Here is an 11,844-nt window from a genome sequence, read left to right as displayed (position 1 = left end):
CACTGTTAAATGTATGTTACATGCTTAAAATGTGTATTTATTATGTTTTATGTTTTTTGTGTATAGCGCGTCCTGCGTAGCAACCACGGTGGGAGGCCCCTTCTAGGACCCACGGATCCAATCCCCTGTATTGTCCGGGCGGCGGTGGAGCTAATGACACGCACGCTGTGCGTGTCCATGGCAACAGTGACGTCTACGGAGCAGGGAGAGATGGGAGGTGATGGCCGGAAGTGCGGACCCGGCGTGTGGCAGCGAGGACGGCGCGAACTGGTGCAGGTATTTAAATGTTTGTTTTGTTAGTATGTGTTGTTACTGTATTTGGTACTGAGGACGGGGCGTGAGCTCCGAAACGTCTGCCTTCAATACAATTTCTTTTGCTATATACAAGCCTTCAGTGCCGTTTTTCATGGATTTATATATATATATATATATATATATATATATAAAAATTAAATCCGTGTGCAATGTTTGCAGCTCTCCACCATAAACTTCTGCAATAAAACAAAATAAAAAAACAAAGTCAGAGTCCAATCATAGGACATCACAGTAAGAGAATTCATGGCTAAAGTAACTTGTTCATCATAATTAATTTGCTAGCTTTGAAATCTTCTTTTTACTGAAACAACCCTGTAAGCAGAGGCAGAACTCTGGGAGGCAACGGAGTCATCTGCCGCCGGGCTCCTGCTCTGAAGGGGGGCTCTTCTCCCATTCTGTGACACCATTGAATTAGTTTAATTGATAGCTGTCTTTTTAGTGGCCGACTTCCTCACTGGTCCCTGAACCTTACAAATCACACCCTCTTTATTATACTAAATAAAGACATTTTACAAGGGTCACACCCAGGATTAGAAACCACAACCTATTACACTGGAAGCAGACACCTTACTGATGAAGCTATTTGCTCCTGTATAGGAAATATGAGAATTCTAACTATATGAAGCTACTTCTCTGACAATTACACGTAACTTCATATAGTTAGAAATGAATTCTCATGCTTCCTCTACAGGAGCAAATAGCTGTATCAGTAAAGTGTCTGCTGTTAGTGTAACAGGTCATGGGTTCTAATACTGGGTATGACTGCTAAGAAATGTGTGATTTAAAATAAAAGTCAATTAAATGTATAAATACAGTACAGGTTGAGTATCCCTTATCCAAAATGGTTGGGACCAGAGGTATTTTGGATATCGGATTTTTCCGTATTTTGGAATAATTGCATACCATAATGAGATATCATGGTGATGGGACCTAAATCTAAGCACAGAAGGCATTTATGTTTTATATACACCTTATACACACAGCCTGAAGGTAATTTTAGCCAATATTTTTTATAACTTTGTGCATTAAACAAAGTGTGTGTACATTCACACAACTCATTTATGTTTCATATACACTTTATACACACAGCCTGAAGGTCATTTAATACAATATTTTTAATAACTTCTTGTAATAAACAAAGTTTGTGTACATTGAGCCATCAAAAAACAAAGGTTTCATTATTTCACTCTCACTCAAAAAAGTCTGTATTTTGGAATATTCCGTATTTCGGAATATTTGGATATGGGATACTCAACCTGTATATATATTTTTTTCAGAACACTCCATATACTCACACACATACATACATATATTTATCTTAATATAGGAAATAGGGGGGCACCAATATTTATCTTGCCTCCGGGCGACTGTGACGAACTTACGCCACTGCCTGTAAGATAAATATAACCAGGGCCGGACTGCCTTCTGGCACTTCTGACAAATGCCAGAAGGGCCGATGGGCTGGTCCAGTCACACAGAGAGCCGGGAAGGTCGCGCGCTGTGCAGCCTCCAGTTCTCTGGTCTGGCCGCTCCCCCGCCCTCCGCCTCCATGGAAATGGAGGCGTGCTGGGAGTCCACTCACACCTGACTGGTGCCAAGCTCCTGTGTGTTGTGTCGCACCCCCCCCCCACACACCCCCTGCCTGTCTCCATGGAAATGGGGCTGTACCGCAAGCCCACGCCCCCTGACTGGTGGCACGCTCCCGACAGTAGTGTGCGCATGCCCCTTTTCATGGCGCACGCACCCCTGTCATGTGCGCACGTGTTCACACATGCAAGGGACGATTTTGTCTCCAAGTCCATCCTTATAACTAAGACATAGCTAAAACCTTTGCACTGTGGCCTTATAATGCATTAAATACCCCAGTTGTATAGATGAATAAGAAATGTCCTCACAATGCACCACTCTATACATACTACTATGATCCTGATACACACATTTCTAGTGACACAGCTAATATAATATTTGCACGACTAGTTTCTATTTCTGACTGAGCCAATGAAAATGGTTGTTGGACTGGTTTATTATAAACACGTTGTAGCTGCATGTTTTCATTATTTTTGTTTATAATTCCCCAATGAGCTATGAAAAGGCCAAGTCTTGCAGTTCTACAGATGTTTCCAGAGTATAAGCCATACTGCTAAATTTCATAGGCACATAATCAGAATGTCTTACTGTAAATAGTTTGGAAGATATACAGTATCATATTTTCATCACATCACTACTTCAACATCTGATAGGACTTTTACTATTAAAAGCATTAAAAATAAAACTGCACATGCTCAGTGAACTAGACAGGCGTTAAATTGTATGCCAGTTACTAACTAGTACATTAGGTGACAAGCTATGGAAGACTGAAAACAGAGTGTGCAATAATACATAAATTGTGGAGAGAAAGAGAGCGAGAGAGAGAGATGACCATAAAACACTGTTATTCCATTCTCAAATGAATATATGTAGCACTGACATACAGTACAGTACAGCCATGGTCATCAGATATCATCACATTTACGTAACTGCACAAAGTTCATTACAGTTTCTTTACTGTTCTATGGCAAGTTTTGAAGATACACTGTTAATGAGCTGTTTTACTGTATCCAGATTATCTGTGAGTTATGATTACAGGGCAAGGAGGATTAGGTTTCAGAAATGCTTCCCAAACTCCACAGACTATACATCTAGAAGGTCAGCATCTTTTCTGGACCTGCCATCAACACATGATCCTCAGTGCAGCAGGAGCTTTACCTTACATGACCGACCTCTCAGGAAACTTTCTGTACTTGGCTGGAACTCTTACATTGGTTCTGGGCAATGTAAAAAAAACCCTTTAAGGCATTGGCCAGGGGGGCCCACACCGCATACATTGCAACCATGCTGTTTTAATAGTTACCTTTCCAGTGTCCCACAACGGGCGCTGCAGCCGCAGCAGCCATGGCAAAAATCACTTCAAAATGGCTGCCGCTCATGCGCATTTAGTAATTAGTCTCTGGACCATGGCGGGCCCCATGTTTCTGGGAACCTGCGCATGCGTAGTAGACTCAGGCACAATAACAGAGCCTTCTGCACAGTGGGGGCCCACCAGGAGTCTGCACTCAGGCCCCCACCTCTCTTAAAATGCCCCTGCTCTAAGGGCCTAAATCAGAACTGTCTGTAAACCTGATGGTTTACGTACTGTTTGTGGGACTGAGCATGTGCAGAACAATTCCTGTGAGATTGCATGCAGTGCCTTCAAGCCGTAGCATAACTGACATGCTGCGGCCATTTTGGGTCGGGGAGCTGGCGGAGCATGGCAGCTTTTCCATAAAACAAGGTGTATCATCCCGTTTTCTGGGAGTGGAAAAGCAAATGTTTGCTTCTTCCGACGCAGATTTACTGGCCTTGCAAGCAGGCAGGAAGAGGACATTCTAATTTTGTTCATCATTAGTAGTCAGCTGAATTCACATTAACTGATTAAGAAATGGATTAGTTTTAGCACATTGCATGCACCTGAGTAAACCAGACACACTGGGGCTGATTGTGAATCACATGAATCGCTCTTACTGAATGCAAATGGCAAGCTTTGGCATAGAGCGCATGTGTAGATGCAAATGTAATTAGTTTTGCATATGTACGTATGTCCAATTCCTAGGCTGACGAACCCTCGGATGCATCCAGGGTCGTCTTAACAGCAGTGTAGGCCACTAGGCACAGCAATGCACTTGGGCCTCTACCCATCCTCAAGCAGTAGGGGTGGGGGTGCTATCAGTGGCTGCTTTGATGTCCTGCGGGTGGTAGAGGGTGTTCTATCTTCAGCTCAGCATGTTGGACCTGGAGCAGTTATTTCTGCTAATTACTCCTTAACTGCACAGAACCCTAAACTGTAGAAGGAGGCAATGGGCTGAATGGAGGGGCCCTGGTACATGACTTCCAGGGCTGTAGGGGGTGTTTAATATGTAGGGGAGGGGTGAATAGTGGAGTGGGCTTAATATTCATCATTTTCTGGTGGGAGGGCAGCTTGCTTGACTGCAGATATCTCAAGTTCCTGGAAATAGATTTCTTAGCGTTGGGATAAAAAAAAACTAGAGAGTCCCACCTTTCAGGAGGTACTGGGGACTTGGGGATCACAGTTCAGAACCCAGAGCAACCCACCAACGAAAATATAAAACTGCATATTAGGCACGTGGAGCTGGTGCAGGGACCAGCTGCTTGAAGGCTCATATCTCTTGTTCTGGGCATAGTAGAGACAAGCTGCCAGTTTCCATCAAAATAGGAGAATCCCAGCTTTTGGATTATAACCTCAGAAAATCTCTAAGTAAGACAGAACCCAAGATATCTGGCTGAGAAAAGCAATTGACAGGCTTGGATGGGGACCACTGCTTTGAAGTCAGATTTCTCCAGTTCCCCTGGACAGATTTAAAAAAAAAAATCTGGTACCCCTGGAAAGAGAGGACCCTCAGTTATCAGCCTAGGGCTCTTATACTCCCGGGCCCTTGGGCAAGTGCCCATTGAGCCCATACGAAAACTAAAGACAACCTTGGATGCATCTGTCTTTCCATAAAATAGGACATTTCAGGGCATGAAGTGGGTGGTGGCAATGCGATCACACGTAACCACTCTGACTTGTGGTAGTGACATGGGAGTGTGATTCTGAGTTGTGCATACGGGAAAGGGAAGCCTGTCTCTGATGCATCTCTTGCACCTAGCAAGTGCAGATACTAATGATGAGATTTGCAGCAACTGGCGTAAAATCAATGATTGGTGCAGCTTTCTGATTGCAGATGTGAAAACCCCATGCAGTAGTTGCAGAGAAATTTACATTATCATAAGGTAGTAAATTAGGTTTCTACCACTGTCTGCAACTACAGCCACTTTGTGTGCTATTCTGTATCAGCCCCACCAGAGGCAATTGGCCATAGGGCTCACCGAGAAGATTCCAGGTGGGCTGATGTGTCTGTGAGGCCTGTTCTGCTTGTTTAAATGTGACCCCGCACTCCACATGATAGACAGCCCACCGAAACTTATCCAGTGGCGGCTCCAGAGGTGGGGCTACAGCGTAGTCAAAATTTCAAATAGGGGAACCACACCAACTACCAGTGAGTCAGTTTGGGATGACAGTTGGTGGCAGTAGGTATGGCTCCCCTATTTGAAATGTGGTCTGCGCTGCAGCCCCACCTCTGGAGCCACTACTCCTTATTAAACTCACATCTGAAACTCTTTGATCCATCAATGTGCCCCTAATGTTTATTACTTCCCCCTTGAAGTTGGACATGCACACTCTCTGGTAAATCTTGGGAGAAGGGAGAAGGGAGTGTTACTTCATGACATACTATACCTCTGGTGCTGCCCATGTGAGACCAAGTCTACAAGTTTATCCAGGGCCACTTTTAGTAGCCAAATCTCCCCCGAGTCCCACTATGAAAAAGCAAAAATAATAATTTACTCACCGGTAATTCTATTTCTCGTAGTCCGTAGTGGATGCTGGGAACTCCGTAAGGACCATGGGAATAGACGGGCTCCGCAGGAGACTGAGCACTCTAAGAAAGAATTAGGACTACTGGTGTGCACTGGCTCCTCCCTCAATGCCCCTCCTCCAGACCTCAGTTAGGGAAACTGTGCCCGGAAGAGCTGACACAACAAGGAAAGGATTTGGAATCCCGGGTAAGACACATACCAGCCACACCAATCACACCGTACAACTCGTGATAACTACTATACCCAGTTAACAGTATGAATAACAATTGAGCCTCACTGAACAGATGGCTCATAACAATAACCCGTTAGTTAGGCAATAACTATATACAAGTATTGCAGACAATCCGCACTTGGGACGGGCGCCCAGCATCCACTACGGACTACGAGAAATAGAATTACCGGTGAGTAAATTCTTATTTTCTCTGACGTCCTAGTGGATGCTGGGAACTCCGTAAGGACCATGGGGATTATACCAAAGCTCCCAAACGGGCGGGAGAGTGCGGATGACTCTGCAGCACCGAATGAGCAAACAAGAGGTCCTCCTCAGCCAGGGTATCAAACTTGTAGAATTTTGCAAACGTGTTTGATCCCGACCAGGTAGCAGCTCGGCAAAGTTGTAAAGCCGAGACCCCTCGGGCAGCCGCCCAAGAAGAGCCCACCTTCCTCATGGAATGGGCTTTTACTGATTTAGGATGCGGCAGTCCAGCCGCAGAATGTGCAAGTTGAATCGTGGAGCAGATCCAGCGAGCAATAGTCTGCTTAGAAGCAGGAGCACCCAGCTTGTTGGGTGCATGCAGGATAAACAGCGAGTCAGTCTTTCTGACTCTAGCCGTCCTGGAAACATAGATTTTCAGGGCCCGGACTACGTCCAGCAACTTGCAAGCCTCCAAGTCCCGGGTAGCCGCAGGCACCACAATAGGTTGGTTCAAATGAAACGCTGATACCACCTTAGGGAGGAATTGGGGACGAGTCCTCAATTCTGCTCTGTCCATATGGAAGATCAGATAGGGGCTTTTACAGGACAAAGCCGCCAATTCTGACACCCGCCTAGCCGAAGCCAAGGCCAAAAGCATGACCACTTTCCACGTGAGATATTTTAATTCCACAGTCTGAAGTGGCTCAAACCAATGTGATTTTAGGAAATCCAACACAACGTTGAGATCCCAAGGTGCCACTGGGGGCACAAAAGGGGGATGAATATGCAGCACTCCCTTAACAAACGTCTGAACTTCAGGCAGTGAAGCCAGTTCTTTTTGAAAGAAAATAGACAGGGCCGAAATCTGGACTTTAATGGATCCCAATTTTAGGCCCATAGTCACTCCTGATTGTAGGAAGTGCAGAAATCGACCCAGCTGAAATTCTTCAGTGGGGGCCTTCATAGCCTCACACCAAGCAACATATTTTCGCCATATGCGGTGATAATGTTTTGCTGTCACATCCTTCCTAGCTTTTATCAGCGTAGGAATGACTTCAACCGGAATGCCCTTTTCCATCAGGATCCGGCGTTCAACCGCCATGCCGTCAAACGCAGCCGCGGTAAGTCTTGGAACAGACAGGGCCCCTGCTGTAGCAGGTCCTGTCTGAGAGGCAGAGGTCAAGGGTCCTCTGTGATCATTTCTTGTAGTTCCGGGTACCAAGTCCTTCTTGGCCAATCCGGAACGATGAGTATAGTTCTTACTCCTCTCTTTTTTATTATCCTCAGCACCTTTGGTATGAGAGGAAGAGGAGGGAACACATAAACCGACTGGTACACCCATGGTGTCACTAGAGCGTCCACAGCTATCGCCTGAGGGTCCCTTGACCTGGCGCAATAATAAGAATTTACTTACCGATAAATCTATTTCTCGGAGTCCGTAGTGGATGCTGGGGTTCCTGAAAGGACCATGGGGAATAGCGGCTCCGCAGGAGACAGGGCACAAAAAGTAAAGCTTTTCCAGATCAGGTGGTGTGCACTGGCTCCTCCCCCTATGACCCTCCTCCAGACTCCAGTTAGGTACTGTGCCCGGACGAGCGTACACAATAAGGGAGGATTTTGAATCCCGGGTAAGACTCATACCAGCCATACCAATCACACCGTACAACTTGTGATCTAAACCCAGTTAACAGTATGATAACAGCGGAGCCTCTGAAAGATGGCTTCCTTCAACAATAACCCGAATTAGTTAACAATAACTATGTACAATTATTGCAGATAATCCGCACTTGGGATGGGCGCCCAGCATCCACTACGGACTCCGAGAAATAGATTTATCGGTAAGTAAAATCTTATTTTCTCTATCGTCCTAGTGGATGCTGGGGTTCCTGAAAGGACGATGGGGATTATACCAAAGCTCCCAAACGGGCGGGAGAGTGCGGATGACTCTGCAGCACCGAATGAGAGAACTCCAGGTCCTCCTTAGCCAGAGTATCAAATTTGTAAAATTTTACAAACGTGTTCTCCCCTGACCACGTAGCTGCTCGGCAGAGTTGTAATGCCGAGACCCCTCGGGCAGCCGCCCAAGATGAGCCCACCTTCCTTGTGGAGTGGGCCTTTACAGATTTAGGCTGTGGCAGGCCTGCCACAGAATGTGCAAGTTGGATTGTGCTACAGATCCAACGAGCAATCGTCTGCTTAGACGCAGGAGCACCCATCTTGTTGGGTGCATACAATATAAACAACGAGTCAGATTTTCTGACTCCAGCTGTCCTTGCAATATATATTTTTAATGCTCTGACAACGTCCAGTAACTTGGAGTCCTCCAAGTCACTTGTAGCCGCAGGCACTACAATAGGCTGGTTCAGATGAAATGCTGACACCACCTTAGGGAGAAAATGCGGACGAGTCCGCAGTTCTGCCCTGTCCGAATGGAAAATCAGATATGGGCTTTTGTAAGATAAAGCTGCCAGTTCTGACACTCTCCTGGCCGAAGCCAGGGCTAGAAGCATGGTCACTTTCCATGTGAGATATTTCAAATCCACCTTTTTTAGTGGTTCAAACCAATGAGATTTTAGGAAGTCCAAAACCACATTGAGATCCCACGGTGCCACTGGAGGCACCACAGGAGGCTGTATATGCAGCACTCCCTTAACAAAGGTCTGGACTTCAGGGACTGAAGCCAATTCTTTTTGAAAGAAAATCGACAGGGCCGAAATTTGAACCTTAATAGATCCCAATTTGAGACCCATAGACAATCCTGATTGCAGGAAATGTAGGAATCGACCCAGTTGAAATTCCTCCGTCGGAGCACTCCGATCTTCGCACCACGCAACATATTTTCGCCAAATTCGGTGATAATGTTGCACGGTTACTTCCTTCCTCGCTTTAATCAAAGTAGGAATGACTTCTTCCGGCATGCCTTTTTCCTTTAGGATCCGGCGTTCAACCGCCATGCCGTCAAACGCAGCCGCGGTAAGTCTTGAAACAGACAGGGACCCTGCTGAAGCAAGTCCCTCCTTAGAGGTAGAGGCCACGGATCTTCCGTGATCATCTCTTGAAGTTCCGGGTACCAAGTCCTTCTTGGCCAATCCGGAACCACTAGTATCGTTCTCACGCCTCTTTGCCGTATAATTCTCAATACTTTTGGTATGAGAGGCAGAGGAGGAAACACATACACCGACTGGTACACCCAAGGCGTTACCAGCGCGTCCACAGCTATTGCCTGCGGATCTCTTGACCTGGCGCAATACCTGTCCAGTTTTTTGTTGAGGCGAGACGCCATCATGTCCACCATCGGTCTTTCCCAACGGGTTACCAGCATGTGGAAGACTTCTGGATGAAGTCCCCACTCTCCCGGGTGAAGATCGTGTCTGCTGAGGAAGTCTGCTTCCCAGTTGTCCACTCCCGGGATGAACACTGCTGACAGTGCTATCACATGATTCTCTGCCCAGCGAAGAATCCTTGCAGCTTCTGCCATTGCACTCCTGCTTCTTGTGCCGCCCTGTCTGTTCACATGGGCGACTGCCGTGATGTTGTCCGACTGGATCAACACCGGTTTTCCTTGAAGCAGAGGTTCTGCCTGGCTTAGAGCATTGTATATTGCTCTTAGTTCCAATATGTTTATGTGAAGAGACGTTTCCAGGCTCGTCCATACTCCCTGGAAGTTTCTTCCTTGTGTGACTGCTCCCCAGCCTCTCAGGCTGGCGTCCGTGGTCACCAGGATCCAATCCTGTATGCCGAATCTGCGGCCCTCCAATAGATGAGGACTCTGCAACCACCACAGAAGAGACACCCTTGTCCTTGGAGACAGGGTTATCCGTAGGTGCATCTGAAGATGCGACCCTGACCATTTGTCCAACAGATCCCTTTGGAAAATTCTTGCGTGGAATCTGCCGAATGGAATCGCTTCGTAAGAAGCCACCATTTTTCCCAGGACTCTTGTGCATTGATGTACAGACACCTTTCCTGGTTTTAGGAGGTTCCTGACAAGCTCGGATAACTCCTTGGCTTTTTCCTCCGGGAGAAAAACCTTTTTCTGAACCGTGTCCAGAATCATCCCTAGGAACAGCAGACGAGTTGTCGGCATTAACTGGGATTTTGGAATATTCAGAATCCACCCGTGCTGTTTTAGCACTTCTTGAGACAGTGCTAATCCCATCTCTAGCTGTTCTCTGGACCTTGCCCTTATTAGGAGATCGTCCAAGTATGGGATAATTAATACGCCTTTTCTTCGAAGAAGAATCATCATCTCGGCCATTACCTTTGTAAAGACCCGAGGTGCCGTGGACAATCCGAACGGCAGCGTCTGAAACTGATAGTGACAGTTTTGTACAACGAACCTGAGGTACCCCTGGTGTGAGGGGTAAATTGGAACGTGGAGATACGCATCCTTGATGTCCAAGGATACCATAAAGTCCCCCTCTTCCAGGTTCGCTATCACTGCTCTGAGTGACTCCATCTTGAACTTGAACTTCTTTATGTACAGGTTCAAGGACTTCAGATTTAGAATAGGCCTTACCGAGCCATCCGGCTTCGGTACCACAAAAAGAGTGGAATAATACCCCTTCCCTTGTTGTAGAAGAGGTACCTTGACTATCACCTGCTGAGAGTACAGCTTGTGAATGGCTTCCAAAACCGTCTCCCTTTCGGAGGGGGACGTTGGTAAAGCAGACTTCAGGAAACGGCGAGGTGGATCTGTCTCTAATTCCAACCTGTACCCCTGAGATATTATCTGCAGGATCCAGGGATCTACTTGCGAGTGAGCCCACTGCGTGCTGTAATTTTTGAGACGACCCCCCACCGTCCCCGAGTCCGCTTGAGAAGCCCCAGCGTCATGCTGAGGCTTTTGTTGAAGCCGGGGAGGGCTTCTGTTCCTGGGAAGGAGCTGCCTGTTGCTGTCTCTTCCCTCGACCTCTGCCTCGTGGCAGATATGAATAGCCCTTTGCTCTCTTATTTTTAAAGGAACGAAAGGGCTGCGGTTGAAAGGTCAGTGCCTTTTTCTGTTGGGGAGTGACTTGAGGTAGAAAGGTGGATTTCCCGGCTGTAGCCGTGGCCACCAAATCTGATAGACCGACTCCAAATAACTCCTCCCCTTTATACTGCAAAACTTCCATATGCCGTTTTGAGTCCGCATCGCCTGTCCACTGTCGCGTCCATAAAGTTCTTCTGGCCGAAATGGACATAGCACTTACCCGTGATGCCAGTGTGCAGATATCCCTCTGTGCATCACGCATATAAAGAAATGCATCCTTTATTTGTTCTAACGACAGTAAAATATTGTCCCTGTCCAGGGTATCAATATTTTCAATCAGGGACTCTGACCAAACTACCCCAGCACTGCACATCCAGGCAGTCGCTATAGCTGGTCGTAGTATAACACCTGCATGTGTGTATATACTTTTTTGGATATTTTCCATCCTCCTATCTGATGGATCTTTAAGTGCGGCCGTCTCAGGAGAGGGTAACGCCACTTGTTTAGATAAGCGTGTTAGCGCCTTGTCCACCCTAGGAGGTGTTTCCCAGCGCTCCCTAACCTCTGGCGGGAAAGGGTATAATGCCAATAATTTCTTTGAAATTATCAGCTTTTTATCAGGGGCAACCCACGCTTCATTACACACGTCATTTAATTCTTCTGATTCAGGAAAAACTATAGGTAGTTTTTT

The 11,844-nt window shown here is 46.6% G+C and overlaps 1 protein-coding gene across 1 annotated transcript in view; it reads right to left on the bottom strand.

Annotated features, from left to right (window-relative positions):
- Positions 1-449: 449 nt before the first annotated feature.
- Positions 450-11,844, bottom strand: part of LOC134929644 (histamine H3 receptor-like) — a 60,358-nt gene continuing 48,963 nt past the window's right edge. The window contains exon 4 of the mRNA XM_063925224.1: positions 450-491. Coding sequence (XP_063781294.1) covers positions 450-491 — 42 coding nt within the window. The remainder of the gene's footprint in view (positions 492-11,844) is intronic.

This window comes from Pseudophryne corroboree, chromosome 5 (genome assembly GCF_028390025.1).
Source record: "Pseudophryne corroboree isolate aPseCor3 chromosome 5, aPseCor3.hap2, whole genome shotgun sequence".
Taxonomy (NCBI): domain Eukaryota; kingdom Metazoa; phylum Chordata; class Amphibia; order Anura; family Myobatrachidae; genus Pseudophryne; species Pseudophryne corroboree.
This window is presented reverse-complemented; position numbering and strand designations above follow the sequence as displayed.